A 16,295-nucleotide genomic window follows, 5' to 3' on the forward strand; every position below is an offset into this window, starting at 1 on the left:
GGTTTAAAGACTATGCGCAAGTAATAGGAAGGTGTTGCGATAGTGTATGTCACTGTGATAGCTACTACGGTAGCAGCTACTGCTCAGGGAGTTGTGCGTTATGTAAGAAAAGAAAAATTCAAAAGCCTGGGCTCCTGAACAGAAACATAAATGCTTGGAATTCAGTGACAAGAAATCAGCATAACTGATGTACTTACCTGTAAAAGATGGGGCTAAATGACCGGTCTGGGAGTCTTACAGAGACTCCCCACTGCTGTGACAATGGATGGACGCCCCTTGCTCAATGCCAGCTAAAGCTACAATTGATTTGTAGATGAGTCAGAACTGGTATATTTTATAATTGTAGCTCTACACAAAATTATTTTTTGTGCCAGATTTTAAAAAATGTTCTGTCATGGGAACAAGGGTTATCAATAAAGCTCCATTACAGACACCTTCCAGCTAATCATTGTAGCCTGGGACTAAAGTAAAGCATTCAGAGAGCTTCACCAGAGGTCACAGTGGGCAGAGAGGTCCGTCTGTAACTAGGGTTTATTTCTGAGTCGGAGACTGCCTGTATATTAAAAGTTAAGTTGTATTGGTGGTCATTGGGTATATCCTGCTGTGTGACATCTATTTTGTTTCATAAAGTATATTACCCAAGCATCCTTTGGTGTGTGTCTACCGGAACCCACAAAAGGTACACATATTGGAAAAACTATTGGCAGGTCTACACTGTAAAAAGAATCGATTACATCTTTGACGTTTTACCAATGTGTGTCATCACCCTTAGACACCGCAGTTGAACACGAAACATGTCACCAATTGGGACCCTCCAGCAATGGTCGCAGGGTGTCGCTGGTATCAGGCAGCCCAGGGTCCAATGAAGGACCCCAGGGTTGCCTAGGACTAGCCGCCAGCCTGGTCTAATAGATGCCTGCACTGCAGTTCATTATACAAGAGATTAAATGATCTTAGTCAGTGCCCCCTTGCAGGAACAAAGTGAAATGTACAAAAAAAAAAGTTTTATTAAAAACAAAACAATAGTCAAAAAAGTCTAAAATAAAAATGTAAAAAATCCCCCACAAAAATCACCCAGTATCACCCCTGCCCCATTATATAGGCAGCCGCTGCCCCATTATATAGCCAGTCCCCACTGTATAGCCATCCAACCAGCCCCCAGTATATAGCCAACCCTTGCTCCAGTATATAGCTAGCCAGCCTCAAGTATCATACCTCACAACTTTTGGGCAAGAGAAAGAGGGCCAAACGTCACTCTCTCTTTTTTTCTAAACCATGCCCATTGCTCGTCAATTTCCCCACCCACAAGCATAGCATAGCATCGATCTTAATGGCTCCCACATAGTTTAAGGATCCTTACTGTGGCCAACCTTCCTATGGAGCCATATATTACTCCCTCTTTAATTTTATCCTTCCTTTACATTTGGTTTTCCACTTTTATTTATCTCCCCAAACTTATATATAATACTATCTGTACTCATACACCCACCCCTCCTTACATGGTGTGGCCCCTGACCTTCACCCCCCACATATTGTGGCCTCTTGTTTTCCATCCCCCTCATATCCTGACCTTCTGTAATACATCCTAATACTGTGGCCACCTGTCCTCCATTTTTGTGGGTCAGAGACCCCTTACGGGCAGTTTAAATGCCACTGTTGCACTTACCGTTGCATTTAACGGGTTAAACACCCGCAATATATGGAGCAGACGGAGATTGCCAAGCGCTGTGCTCAGCAATTTCTGTCAGCTCCATTAAGATGAACGGTGCAGAATGGTCATGCGCAGCCATCTGCTCCATTACACTCATAGACTGACTGAGCAACATGGGACCCCATCGGACCCCTTGATTTCGTGATCTGTGGGGGTCTCATCACTGAGACCACCACCAACAGCAAGTTAGGCCCTATCCTGTGGATCGGGCCTAACTTAATTTGTGGGAAAACCCCTTTTCCCACTTACCATAGCCGCTGCTGGCGACATTTTTATCAGCACCAGAGAAGGGAACATACACACATTCCAAATATCAAAGTCAAATCCTGTGGGCTAAAGTGCCGCAAAAAGAAGCCAATCACTTCCGTCCCCACCGCACTCTGCTTTACAGCAAAACGAGAAATGCGACGTAGAACGCATCAATAATAAGTTACAGTGTGTTACAAAAACGCAACGCAATGCAAAAAACGCATCATAGAGACATAGACAACGCAAAGACATGCTTTGCAATGTAACAGGAACAGGAGTGTCTTTTCAAAAACGCCTGCGATCGGGAACGAGCCGCCGGTGTTTCGCGTTAACGCGAAACACCGGCGGCTCGTTCCCGATCGCAGGCGTTTCCATAGAAACGCCGATGCGATCGGGCCGAGGCACGCCCCAGTGGGCGCGACTTTGTCTGCGTTTGCGTTTGCAAGCGCAGACAAAAGCGCCACGCGTGGCGCCGGCCAAACGCATCGAAAAACGTGACGCAACGCATCGTGTGAACGCGCCTTAAAGGTTGGGACTTTGATGAAAAATTTAAGGGAAATGCAAAGAGACATGCATCACAAAATGCAACACAATCAAAAGTGCGTGCATTTTCTAAAATGGTAAAAATCTAAAGCAAAAACACAAAATCGAGACTGCACCGAAAAGACATGCATTTAAATGGAAGAGGAACAGGAACATCTTTCCCAATTTTTTTAACTTTTTTTGTCTTTGTCAACAAAAACTACACCTATAAAATGCAAGCAAAAGCCAGTAATTGATGTAAACAACCTTGTGGTTAAAAAATTTTGTGGTTAAAATGATCCTGCCCGAGGGGACACATACTAGTATGTCAGTGTGCTGCCTCATAGTCCTGCCCCCTCATGAATTCATTTTATTATTTTATACATATTCAATGACAAACATTTGGAGCAACACACAGGAAAATTGCACAATGCCCAATGTTAACTAGAAGGTATAGCAGCAGAGGTTCCCTAGGACAGTGATGGCGAACCTTTTGGAGACAGAGTGCCCAAACTACAACCAAAATCCACTTATTTACCGTGAAGTGCCAACATGGCATTTTAAGCAGTAACTTATTGCTACCTGTTCTTCTACATCTTTCAATCATATCGCCCCCCTGAGGCCACCAATACAGTTGAAATAAGAAGGGCAAATTCAGACTCTCTTTGCAGCTTCTCTCCAGGGTCTCTCTGTAGAGGAAGAATGGTGGGTGTAACAGGAGGACCTCTAAGGATAATGGAGTTCTGTTAATACCTTCTCACTTTTCCTGCATTTTCAAACAGACAATGAAGTGTCGCTTTAAAACAGTGCTGAAAGCAGCATCTCTTAAGTTGCCTGGTACTGCAGGAAGGTTTGGTGGATTTGGTCCTATTTGGTGAACTCTGGCCTGGGGCAATGGTCTGAGTGTCCACAGAAATGGCTCTGAGTGCCACCTCTGGCACCCGTGCCATAGGTTCGCCATCACTGCCCTAGGATAACATACTAGTGCCACAAAAAATACATTCAGTAATTATGAAATAACAATGGTAATAAGCAACCCAAGGTAAGGCATATAATTAATGCCACTGAAAATGTTCAGGGCATTACTATGGCATCAAAGTACAAAAGATAATACAATAGATAAAGGGAAACCATATTCAATGCATATAACATGCAGACCGTCGGTACTGTGCAGCAACCTCAACACGTGTTTCGCCAGGAAACGGCTTCGTCTGGGGGACTAAACGTCATGTGTGTCACTGGTGTCAGACTGGCATGCAAGACAGTGAATCTGATGCAGTTGCTGGCGGCTGTGTTACTACATGACGTTTTTAAATGCATCCAAAATGCACATGGGAATGGGCATATGCCTCGTTCACATGTTATGCTGCGTTCACACATTGGGGGACATTTACATAAAGTGTCGGTGTCTGCATTGGCTTTGTTACCGACCTGCTCTTGGAAACAAGATACACGTTTAATATAGTGGAGCGGTGCAGATACATTTTTGGCGCCAAGACCATTTTCTGTCCCTGGGACCAAAATCTGTCCCGAGCACCAGAAAAGTGTCCAACAATGGGAGAACAGGCAACAGTGCAATATCACAGTTTTGTGTTCCTGCTAGACCAAATTTATTTTGGTCTACTTTCCGGCAGTTTACAGCGCCCATAAATGGCTGCGACACAAATTAATTGTGTCTGAGTTTCCACTCCGCCAAAGCCACAGCCCTTTTCGGAGAAGAGTCGGAGCACCCGGAAGAAGCCATTTTTTCTAGCGCCGCCAGCTACTAAATAGGTCGGAGAGCAGAACATGTGGTGAAAGCGCCACAAAACTGTCGGAAACACCATAGCAAATGTCCCCCAATGTGTTTTCATTGCATTTTGAAACGCATTCTAACAGCTGAGGAGAGGTGATTTGCCAACATTGTAAACGCAATGTTAACATCGCATGCTTGAGGGCGCATTCACACGATACGTTGCGTCGCATTGTGCATTGCGTTTTTGACGCATTGCACTGGCTTCAGCCTTGATCACGAGCAAAGGTTACATTAGGCCGCGGTCACACGATCCGCTAGGCGTCCGTTCATAACGCGACGCTAGCGCACAGGGGGCGGTCCTCGGCCCGACCGCACATGCGTTTACAGGGAAACGCATGCGATTGATAAGGCGATCGCATGCGTTTCCCTGTTAACGCATGTGCGTTCGGGCCGAGGACCGCCCCCTGTGCGCTAGCGTCGCGTTATGAACGGACGCCTAGCGGATCGTGTGACCGCGGCCTCACGTTTTAGCAGATGCAGTGGAAACGCAATGTAACCTTACCATGTAATCAAGGCTGAAGCCAGTGGAATGCATCAAAAACGCAACGATCAGCGCAACGCATCGTGTGAATGTGCCCTGAATGTAATTAGGCAAATCACCTCTCTTTAGCTGTTGCAATGTGTTTCAAAAGGCATTTAAAACCCAACCCAAAAGCCACACATGGCGCTCTCAACCCGTTTTTGGGCTGTTTTTAAGCAGTCCGTTAAAAAAAAGCATGCATTTTTTACCAATTTTACCAATTATCTTAATTAAAACGGATCAAAAACAGTTGTTTAATTAGGCAAATCTCTCTTCAGCTGTTGCAATGCGTTTTTAAACGCATGCGTTAAACGCGACATGTGACCGCACCCTGTGGTCATGGTCACAAGGTGCATTTTGGTTGCGTTTTCATTGCATTTTTAAACAGCTGAGATGAGGTGATTTGCCTAATTACATTACTGTTAACAAGTGTGTTTACAAAACACAGTGGGGGACATTTACTTAGAGTGTCGGTGTCTGCATTGGCTTTGTTACCGACCTGCTCTCGGAAAGAAGATACACATTTAATATTGTAGAGCTGTGCAGAGACATTTCTGTCCCCGAAACCATTTTCTGTCCCCGAGCCCATTTTCTGTCCCTGGGACCAAAATCTGTCCCAAGCACCAGAAATGTGTCCAACAGTCCCTGCTAGACCAGTTTTCTTTTGGTCTACTTTCCGCCAGTTTACAGCGCCCAAAAATGGCTGTGACACATATTAATTCTGTCTGAGTTTCCACTCCGCCAAAGCCACGCCCCTTTTCGGAGAAGAGTCGGAGCAGACGGAAAAAGTCATTTTGTCTGTCCCCGACAGCTAATAAATAGGTCTGAGAGCAGAACATGTGGTGAGAGCGCCACAAAACTGGCGGAAACGCCATAGTAAATGTCCCCCAGTGTAAATGTATTTGTTAACAAAAACTAACATAAATGCATTGTTAACGCATGTGTTAACATTGCTATTACACTGCGTTTTGTAAACGCAAATGTTAACAGTAATGTATTAAGGCAAATCAGCTCATCTCAGTCGTTGTAATGCGTTTCAAAACGCAATGAAAACACAACCAAAAAGCACCGTGTGACCTCGCCCTATGTTCCGCAAGCGTCCGTTCATAACGCGACGCTAGCAATTGATAAGCCAATCGCATGCATTTCCCTGGAAACTTTGTGCGTTCGGGCCGACTACCGCCCCCTGTCGCTAGCGTTGTGTTATGAACGGAAGTCTTGCGGAAAGTGTGACCGCGGCCACCGTATGCAAAATGCATGTGATCGGTATCCATCATCCGTTGTTTTGAATTGTTTACAAAACACAATCCAACTGCAATGTGTGAATGCAGCCTGAGAGTTAAGGTAGAACTTTCTACAAGAAGATAAAATAATGCCATCACAGCAAATATGATGTGGATATAGGAGTTTTACTGTACATTTGAATCACATTGTACATCTAGAAATATCTGGCAGAGCTTTTTGTCTCTCTTTTCATGGAGCAGTAACCACACCCCTCCCGGTGATATAAGGCGTAGGCCCAGGTAGGTGTGCTAGGTTGTGGGTTTGTTTTGTTTTTTTTGCTGGTCGAAGTTCTGTTGTGCTGTGTAGGTAAGGGAGCTATCCTACAAATTTTGGAAGATGTGTTGTGGCCAAGTATAGTATTAGGAATTAAGCTTTGAATTTCTTTAATAAATGTTATTTGAATTGCTATAAAATGTTTTACTATTTGTTTTCTGACTTGTGGAATCATTAATTAGAAATCCAGGTTTATAAGTTATGCGTTGTATCTTGTCACCTGATGGTTTATGTATACGTAGTGTGTATTATATTGATTTGTTAGGAGATTGAAGATGGTGGGTTAGGCCGGCGGCACATGTGCCGTTTTTAAGCAGTTTAAACACATGCATTAAACGACTTCTGGTTTAACCAATTATCTTAATGAAAATGGGTCAAAACCGGATGCGTTTTCAAAAAAAGCACGCGTTTTGTAATGCATGTGGTTTTTTAACGGCCTGCTTAAAAAAACTGGTTCAAAAGGCCACGTGTGCCGCCTTAGCTACAAAAGTTGTTGGCCACTACCCTGCAGTGACAAGGGCTTTTGCATGTGACCCTCTGTCTACGTGTTGTATGGTGCCACAATTCCATGGGCTGCACACAGTGCAGAGGATGGGAGTTCCTGCATTATATAGAAACGTAATGCAGACGTTTTCTCGGCTCTGCTGGCCGTACAGTTCTGGAATGGCTGTATGGGCACATCCTTTAGTCACATTTCTATGTAATGCGTCCCCACGGATGCAGTTTTTGAAGTCAATAGCAGGTGTGCCTCATGAGTGAGAGCATATCATCAAGAGGCTATTCATACTCTGTTTTCAGAGTATTTTGGATGGGTTGCTAAAAAAAAAAATCCCCTGCAGTTTAAAATGCGTGCTGTGGATTTTGAACTAATAGTTTTATTTCAAACCTGTCTGTTTTAGCTTGAATAACTTTGGAATATCTACTGCGGACTTGAGCAGTGGTTATGTCTGGGGTGGTGTTGGCCTTATGCTGCATTCACAATGACATATGACCGGTTGTAGCCGTACAATGAACCCCTCCACCCCCCCATCCCAATGAATTGCGTATGGGCCGTAACACGGGGAAAGATAAGACATGTCCTATCTTCTTCGCATGTGCAGCCATTGCCATCTATGGGGGAGGGTGGGGCGTTTGTACGGCCGCAAGCTCCCATACATGCGTCCCCCATATCGTAGTGTACTTTTTTGACTCAAAAAAACTGGTATTATAAAAGGGTTGGCAGTGGTGTACAATGCTTGTGTAATACAACCATTAGGCCACTGCATTCACACATTTGGAAACATAAGGCGAGACCCATAGAAACGCATATGCCTTCTGGTACAATTAGGGTGATGCCACACGTGCCGCTTTGTCTGCGTTTGCAAACGCAGACAAAGCCGCACCCACCGGGGTGGGCTGCGGCCCGATCGCATCGGCGTTTTTATGGAAACGCCTGCGATCGGAAACGAGCCGTCTGTGTTTTGCAGTCAATTAACACAAAACACCGGTGGTTTGTCTCCGATGCGATCAGGCTGCGGGCCGCCCCGGTGGGTGCGGCTTTGTCTGCGCTTGCAAACATTCAAAAACGGATGCGTTTTCAAAAACCGCGTGCGTTTTTTTTTAACGACTGCTTAAAAGTGGCCCAAAAACGGGTTCAAAGCGCCACGTGTGCCACAGGCCTTATGCATTCAGTTTTTTAAAGCCATGATGAGAGGTATAAATAACTGTCCTTCCCTCCCCCTCCCAATCTGCTCATGATTTTTCCTTAAACTGCACATGGTTGATGTGTATAGGCCAGATTCTCGGCTAAGTGTGACAAAATTTAGAGTTTAATTTATTGACAAAGTTAACTGGTTTGTAAATTCTGATTTGATACATTCCTTTTCAGCACAATTTTCTGATAAAGATGCCTCCTGCAAATGAAGCTGATGATCGCATGAAAAAATTCAAGAACAAAGGCAAAGACACTGCAGTAAGTAGCTCAATGCTGTTCCAACACTCATTATCTAAGGCTACTAAGAAATCCTATTTGGGCACATTTGACCCAAAGAAGCCCCTGTGCCCCTTTTTCTGACACTTATTAGGGTGCTTTCACATGGTGCATTCTTGGACTGCTTTTAAACACAGTGAAAACGCAGAGGGGTAGTGAGAATAAAGAGTACCACCTGACCTTGCAGGCTATTTTATAATCCACTCTAGGTTTTTGCTTTAAAAAATGTGTGTCTGTTTTCTAGGTTACTTAAACTGTATTGGCATGTGTTGTAATTTCCTTTTGACATTATACCATCTCTAGACCTGTCCTTTTAGTCCATGCTGAAAAATTTAGCAACTGTTGTGCACAGTATACATATTTTTTTTTTTTTTTTTTTCTTTCCACTGGTAACTCTACTTCCTTGCTCTTTGTTGCAGGAACTAAGGCGGCGGAGAGTGGAAGTCAGTGTGGAACTCAGGAAAGCAAAGAAAGATGAGCAGATTCTTAAGCGAAGGAATGTGACTTCATTTCCCGAAGATGAGGCGCTCTCACCTGAACAGAGATGTCAACAGGTGGTTAAATTGTGTGGTGTTTTTGTGTGTGTGTTTTTTTTTTTTTCCTGTTATACCACAGACTGCTTTGCTTGAAAACTTTCCCAGTTCAAATTTGAGCTTCCCTTTTTCTGAATACATTGCAAAACTGAATTTTGATTAGAAGCCCTCTTACAACCGGCTTGTGTTAAAACTAAATCCTTTAGAAAGTGACAAGCAGAACCAGAGATTGATTGACTAGTCCATCCATTATTGGAGGTTATGACCACTAGTATGAACATGGTATTGGGGGTGGGTGCACACTCTTTCGTGGATTTGTACAAAAACCAATCGACAAGGTTTCATCTCAATAAGCAGCTGGGGTCTTATGGTGGCACTATGGCAGCTATGAAGAAAAGGGTTGCGCCTCTTCAATTGTGACAATGCTTTGCTTTATTTGCTATTTAATACCAATAGTTGTTGGTATAACTATATAAGGATATATTTTTTTTTTCCAGTTGCCATCTCTTTCTTTGGATGAAATAGTAGAAGGAATTAATTCTGGAAACCCTGATTTTGAACTAAAATGTACACAAGCTGCAAGGTAACAAAATGTGTGGTTTTTTTTTTTTTTCCTCTACCAGTTAGATATTGGGGGATATATGTAGGCTTAAAATTGGCCAAACTTGGGGGTCAAGCTGTGCAAAAGTCCTTTATCCAAATTTAGTCTGCTAGGATAAATCTGTCCTGGTTTGATCAATGCACATGCAAAGAACTTGGTGGTTGTATAATGCTCTAGAAAGTCTGACTTCTATCATTTTGCAGGAAAATGCTGTCTCGGGAAAGGAATCCTCCATTAAATGACATTATTGAAGCTGGACTGATACCCAAGCTGGTGGATTTCTTGGGCTACCATGATAACAGTACTTTGCAGTTTGAAGCTGCTTGGGCACTAACTAATATTGCTTCAGGCACCTCTGAACAGACAAAAGCTGTGGTTGATGGAGGAGCCATTCCTGCCTTCATCTCTCTGATTTCCTCCCCACACATGCAGATCAGTGAACAGGCAGTATGGGCTTTAGGAAACATTGCTGGTAAGACTTGACCTGAAATGTCTCTAGTGAAAAAGTACACCGTGTGTTTTCCTGTAGTTTCCCTTTATTACAAACAAAATCTTTCTAAATGTGTTGCAAAATTGTACAGTTGATGAGTAAGACCTCTAAGGGCTCGGTCCTTGTTGTTAATGGATTTGGATTTCAGTAGTTTAGCTACCACACGCTTTGGTCACTGCTCAGTTGGGTGTAGGAAACCACTGAAATTTTTTTTGAATTTCTATTGACCTAAGGCCCCAATTTGTAGGACAAAACCAGGACTGCAACCGGCTGATTTTTCTTTGATATAGTTTGCCAAACTATATAGTTGCTCCCATGAGGTGCACATTAGCACCCCAACCGAAGAATCATGTCCATTTTGTGATGCTAACAGCATGCTCCAATGTGTCCATTATTCTACCAAGAACTGTGACCAATGTGCTTTATACATAACTGAATATGTTCCCCAGGCAAAACCAATGCCTGGCCCACATGGTACCTGCATAACCATATACATAGTATTTCCGGTGTCTTGCTAGCAAAATAAACTTCACATGTTTGTACAAATAAGTTAACATTGTATTAATGTGACTATCAGGTTCTCAATATTTGTCTAGAGTAATGTATCTGGCTAAGACTTGGTCATGATTTTATAGTTTAATTGTTATCCAAGGCCTCCCTCCTTCTAAAATCAACTTTTAGAATTGTGCTAATGAGCTTGAAAGCCAACTAGGGTGGTTCCCAGAGACCTCTGTGCTATAGATTAACAGGCTGTTACAATATGTAAGGACGCCACCCCCTTCCCACTGCGTACCGAAACGTTCTCTGCAGTGAGATTGCGTTATGCAGAGGGGAAGGGTGACAGTGTAACGGCCTGTGAAATGAAATGGGAACCACCCCAGTAGCCCTTCGGGCTCATTAGTGTAACTTTAAGAGTTGATTTTGGAAGGAAGCCATAGATGACAAATTTAAATGTTTGTTCACTGTGCCTGGATCTACAAGTAAGTGCCCTTTGTTTTAGCATGCATGCATGATATGGATGGTAGATCATTGCTTTTTTTTTTTTTTTTTTTTTCCCTCCAGGTGATGGTCCCATGTACAGAGATGCACTGATCAACTGCAATGTGATTCCACCACTTTTATCCCTTGTTTCACCACAAACTCCGGTACACCCCCCTCTTTTATTGTACATAACTATTTCCATTTATTTTTATTATCTGAACTCTAGTTCTAATCTACAGTAACTTCTTGCCACATTTCAGATTGGCTTTCTCAGAAACATCACATGGACCCTGTCTAACTTGTGTCGAAACAAAAATCCATACCCACCTATGCAAGCTGTTCTTCAAATCCTGCCAACACTTACACAGCTCTTGCACCATGAAGACAAGGACATCTTATCAGATACATGTTGGGCAATGTCGTATCTTACTGATGGAGCCAATGATAGAATTGATGTTGTGGTAAAGACTGGAGCTGTGGATAGACTAATACAATTGATGCAAAGTCAAGAGCTCAGCATTTTGGTGAGTGAATACCAAGTCCACTTAGTCATTTAAACAATTGAGGGCTTTGGCATAGTAAAAAATATGACAAAACTGCAACAGAACTACACAATTGTAGTAGTGAATCTAAAGACCGCAAGTAACTTCTCCCCATGGCCCATGCATACTTATCAGCATCATTTCGGTGATCAGTGTATCACTCAGGTTTGTTACTAGGTTCTTAAAAATGTTGACTCGCAAGTCCTAACATGTGGTTTGTGCTTATTTGTTAGAGGGGTTAGTTGCATTTGCATCAACCTTAACAAACTGCCACAGCTCAGTTTATTTCTCTAGACATTGTAGAGTTCAATGCAGAATAAGATTACATATTTTAGTGGAGTCTCTACTTTTCCCATAACTCTCCTCAGACACCAGCTCTACGTACTGTTGGGAACATTGTCACTGGAACAGACAAACAGACCCAGGTAGCCATAGATGCCGGAGTCCTTTCTATCCTGCCACAGCTACTACGCCATCCAAAGCCAAGTGTTCAAAGAGAAGCTGCCTGGGCACTTAGTAACATTGCAGCAGGTCCAGCTGCACAGATTCAACAACTTATTACCTGTGGCCTCCTGCCACCACTGGTGGAACTTCTTAATAAGGTGAAGAGTGACCTGAATACTATAGAAACTTGAAACTCCTTACTTGATCAACTGTAATGCATCTGGACTGTCACATGCGCACACACTGCTGTGCTGTTTGGTCACATTTGTAGAACTGAACATCAATGTAATGTATTTAAAGTTTTATATGACGTTTTCTGTTCTTAGGGTGACTTTAAGGCCCAGAAAGAGGCTGTATGGGCAGTAACCAATTACACCAGTGGGGGCACTGTGGAGCAGGTAGTACAGCTGGTGCATTGTGGAGTGCTGGAACCACTTCTTAACCTACTAACCGTTAAGGACAGCAAAACAATCTTGGTAATCTTAGATGCCATCTCCAACATATTTCTGGTAAGTCTAAATTTAAAATTGTATAACTGATCATTGAAGAGATTAAAACGGTGGCGGGAACTTGAGCCAAAACAAACTTGGCAAGACTGATGTGGGCTGTTGTAACAAGGTTGTATGTAAAGTTAATGAGATCCTCTGACTTGTACAAACTAGTAGTATACTGGCATACTCTACCTGCCAAGAGGCATTTACACACTTTCACTTGCTGCTCATTTATACCAACAAATTTATATTGCAGGCTGCTGAAAAACTACTTGAGTTGGACAAACTGTGTCTAGTTGTAGAGGAGTTGGGAGGACTGGAAAAAATTGAAGCTCTACAGACTCATGACAACCATATGGTTTATCATGCTGCTCTGGCACTTATTGAGAAATACTTCTCAGTTGAGGTATGTAATAAAACTTAACGCTACTTGGTACGTGCCAAACTTTTGTACCCTAATAATTAAAAATACAAAGCAACGTATTTGGGTTTTCTGCACCAAAATCTACTTTTAAAGTCGTTACATTTACAGTAAATACATTCTGATCCTGTCTCAACACAGGAGTACTAGGTCTAATGCATGTCAACTTTGGGCTGCAGTGATTAAAACCCCTGAATTTTGACCTAGGGGGCACAAATGTCATTATCATCAATGGTTTGCGAATGCAACAAGATGCTGGACAGGATTTGTGGGGCTCTGTTTTTAGTTGGGTCAGAAATGCCAGTCCTGCAACAGCTGATTTGTCTGCTATCTTAAGAATAGGAATGCAGTTCTTGATGGTAAATGCTTGTTTTCCCTTTATCAGGACGTAGATGACATGGCTGTACTGGTACCAGAAGCTACTAAAGACTCCTACACGTTCCAAGCCCCAAATGTGCAGAAGGAGACATTTAACTTCTAATATTTATTCAAGGATTGTCTAAATAAAATAAATTAATCTGTTAATAAATTTGTATCTAATATTTACTGCAATCTAAATAAAAGTTAAATTCTAGCATTTGATTTGTCTTTGTTGCATTTATGTTTTTGGTATTCTGTCACCTGGAAACCACAAGTGGCTATTTACAGGCACACCTCTTATGTAAAGGGCTGCAATACAGACTTCCATGGTTACGAACTGTAAAATTATTTATTGGAATTGTCATGAACATGGTTTTACGCTTGGTGCAAATCCATACTAAAATCAGGTTTGTCCTGAAATTTTGTCTACTTCTAAAAGGCGTCAGTCAGGTGTTGGTCTTTCCCAGTAGTCGCACACAAGAGAATGCTCTAACTCTCTATAATACAATGGTATCCTTTTTGGCATAAGCACTATAGTGTTTGACCACAAATGATGCCCCACTATACCTAATTTGGCGGTGTAGCATATTCCCATCGATGTTGCTGCACTGCCCATATGTTTATTGCTAGATATGTGAACTTGACTCTTTCATCCCCCTACGTATTACACCCTACTCTCATTGAGTTTGTGTACAATCTTTTAATATACCTAGACCGCAACTATATAGATGACTCCTGGTGCGTACTTAACCTCTAGGCTTAGCCTTTTTTTTTTTTTTTTTTTTTTTTTTTATACTAAAGTCCCCATATCAGTATTTTCATTGCCTTCAGGCACGCTCTATCATTGGCCAATAACCTCTACTCAAACTGTGTTACCACTTACTACTACTATAACCATTATTTGGCCACAGCTCTGCTCACAGTATAGGGCTATTACTTTCATTCCTCTCCCCCCACAATAGGTGAACCTCTGTTCCTGTAGCAACATTGTGTTTTACAAATCCTTATTTATTTTTCTTTAAAACCCAAAGGTTGCTCTATTTTCAGCTACAAATCTTTACACATTTTAAGGTTTTGGAACCGAACGCTAGATACAACTGAGATGGGAAGTTGGAACTGTTCCCTTCAGTTGCCAGTTTTTTTTTTTTATGCCCTTCACACCTACTTCAACAGCCCTTTTTTTTTTTTTTTTTTTTTTTTTTGTCTGTACCCTAGATGACCTATTTCTTCTTTTGAAGGCTCCTTGATACTTTGCAGGGATCTTAATCACCAGGTGTACCCTCTCCTTGATACGTCCTTGGGTAGATCTTCTAGCAACAAGCTCGAGACGGTAACAGCCCCCCCCCCCCCTTAAAAAAAAAAATAAAAAAATTCTTACCACCTCCGGCACTCTGGTTGTCCTGTGCTACCATCTGTCAGTGCCATGTCCATTCGTTTTAGAGGTACACTCCTGTCCAACTACCTTCACTTGCCTTATTCGGCTTTGAATCTAAAGTTGAAGTCCCCCAGTACCTCCTCAGTGTCTGGTTCAAGGAACTCTTTCATCTTCAACATATGGAGGAGCTCATGCTTGCCTCAAATGATACTCATTCTCATTGACACACGTTATAGTGCACTTTGATGCCTCCCTTCCTATTTTATCCTATACCTGACGAGACACATCACAGATGGGTTCCCTTTTTGAAAGGTTTACCTGATTTACGTTGTAATACATATTTCCCCCTCTCACCACGACAGCACCCAACCAGAGAGAGGGATCCGCCTCCAGGGACAGGAAACCCAGACTTCAAATCTTGCGGTACGCCCCACCTCCTTCAGTGGTTTCCTGTCCCTGACGGGGGATCCAGTGAGTCTCGGTGAGGCTCAGGAGTCGCGGTGAAAGGGGGGAATGGGAGTCCCAGGTACCCCCAGGTGGCTGCACAGGTCCCCCGCCGAGGCTTACTGGAGGGTGGTCACTCGGCGGCGGTGGAAAGGTGAATGCAGCGAGGTGCAGCGCAGTCTGTGGGTGCGGGCGGACTCCGGCACGCCTCCGATCCGGAGTTGGAGGCGTGCGTGGAAAGGCGGCTGAGCGCAGGCTTCTTCTCCCCGCGGTGGTCTTCTCCAAAATGGCGCCGACTCCACTTCCGGTGAGGACCGGAAGTGACGCGCCGCCCAGCGTCCACATGGGAGATGACGTCAGAGGCGGGAGTTTTAAAAGGAGATCCCACACAGGAGTCCTGTGTGTTGTTTCTAGCACCCACAGCCAGCCACAGGAGTTGCTCCAGTCGTGGATGAAAAGGAGCTGTATCCTCACCACTGAATAAGATGAGTTCTAATGAAGGTGGTAGAGAGTCGGTGGACACCGCTACGGTAAAGTTTGAGTAGGGGGATAGTCCGCTGATTGGTGAGTGTGGCCTTACCATGCCTTTAAACTGGTTCTGATGATGTCTTATGTGATTCTTATTTTAGAGGGAAGAATCTCGTAAGGGGAAAGCCACTGTAAAGTCTAAGCATCATGCATGTAGAATCTGTGGAGATAATCTGCCTGACTCTTATTTAAAACCTAACTGTGACCAGTGTATTCAGCGCCTGTTAGCACAAGATCAGTCGGCCTTGTTTGAATCCATGCGTATGCTAATCCAGCAGGAGGTGCGTAGTTCTGTGCAGGAAATAAGGAGATCCCTCAGGTCAGAGAATTCCCCAGGCACTTCCAGGCAGCTTGAAGATTCTGGCCCTAGTTCGGGAGAATCATCTGAGTCAGAAGAGGATACAGGTCAGGCAGACCCCTGTTTCCTATCGAGGATATTGATCATCTGGTGAAATTAGTAAGATCAACTATGGAATTAGAAGATGAAAAGGAAGAACGCTCTGTAACAGACGTTATGTTCCAGGGTCTAGGAGAAAGGAAGAGAAAGGTTTTTCCCATCCATGAGAATATTTCCTCCCTTATCCAGGCAGAATGGCGCAAGGCGGACAAAAAGGTTTTTATCCCTAGAGCTATGAAGAGGAAGTATCCCTTTCCTGAGGAGACAGAGATTTGGGACAAGGCACCGAAGGTAGATGTTGCCGTTTCTAAAGTGTCTAGAAAGAGTGCGCTTCCAGTTGAGGATTCAGGTGTGCTTAAAGATCC

General features: G+C 43.3%; 1 protein-coding gene across 1 annotated transcript; it reads left to right on the forward strand.

Annotated features, from left to right (window-relative positions):
• Window positions 1-6,331: 6,331 nt before the first annotated feature.
• On the forward strand, window positions 6,332-13,403 carry KPNA7 (karyopherin subunit alpha 7). The gene is made up of 11 exons (XM_072120830.1): window positions 6,332-6,387; window positions 8,222-8,305; window positions 8,743-8,877; window positions 9,354-9,439; window positions 9,661-9,929; window positions 11,010-11,092; window positions 11,189-11,452; window positions 11,839-12,072; window positions 12,241-12,423; window positions 12,662-12,811; window positions 13,212-13,403. The coding sequence occupies exons 2-11, from the start codon at window positions 8,240-8,242 to the stop codon at window positions 13,305-13,307; spliced, it is 1,566 nt and encodes a 521-aa protein (XP_071976931.1). The 5' UTR covers window positions 6,332-6,387; window positions 8,222-8,239; the 3' UTR covers window positions 13,308-13,403.
• Window positions 13,404-16,295: the final 2,892 nt, after the last annotated feature.

The sequence above is a fragment of the Engystomops pustulosus genome, chromosome 8 (genome assembly GCF_040894005.1).
Source record: "Engystomops pustulosus chromosome 8, aEngPut4.maternal, whole genome shotgun sequence".
In the NCBI taxonomy this organism is placed as follows: Eukaryota; Metazoa; Chordata; class Amphibia; order Anura; family Leptodactylidae; genus Engystomops; species Engystomops pustulosus.

Bases quoted from the DNA above. Each gene is read 5' to 3' on its own strand.
- KPNA7 (XM_072120830.1), top strand. From the start codon at position 8,240: ATGCCTCCTGCAAATGAAGCTGATGATCGCATGAAAAAATTCAAGAAC. The intron at 8,306-8,742 runs GTAAGTAGCTCA...TCTTTGTTGCAG, and splicing joins ACAAAGGCAAAGACACTGCA to GAACTAAGGCGGCGGAGAGT. The intron at 11,453-11,838 runs GTGAGTGAATAC...AACTCTCCTCAG, and splicing joins GTCAAGAGCTCAGCATTTTG to ACACCAGCTCTACGTACTGT.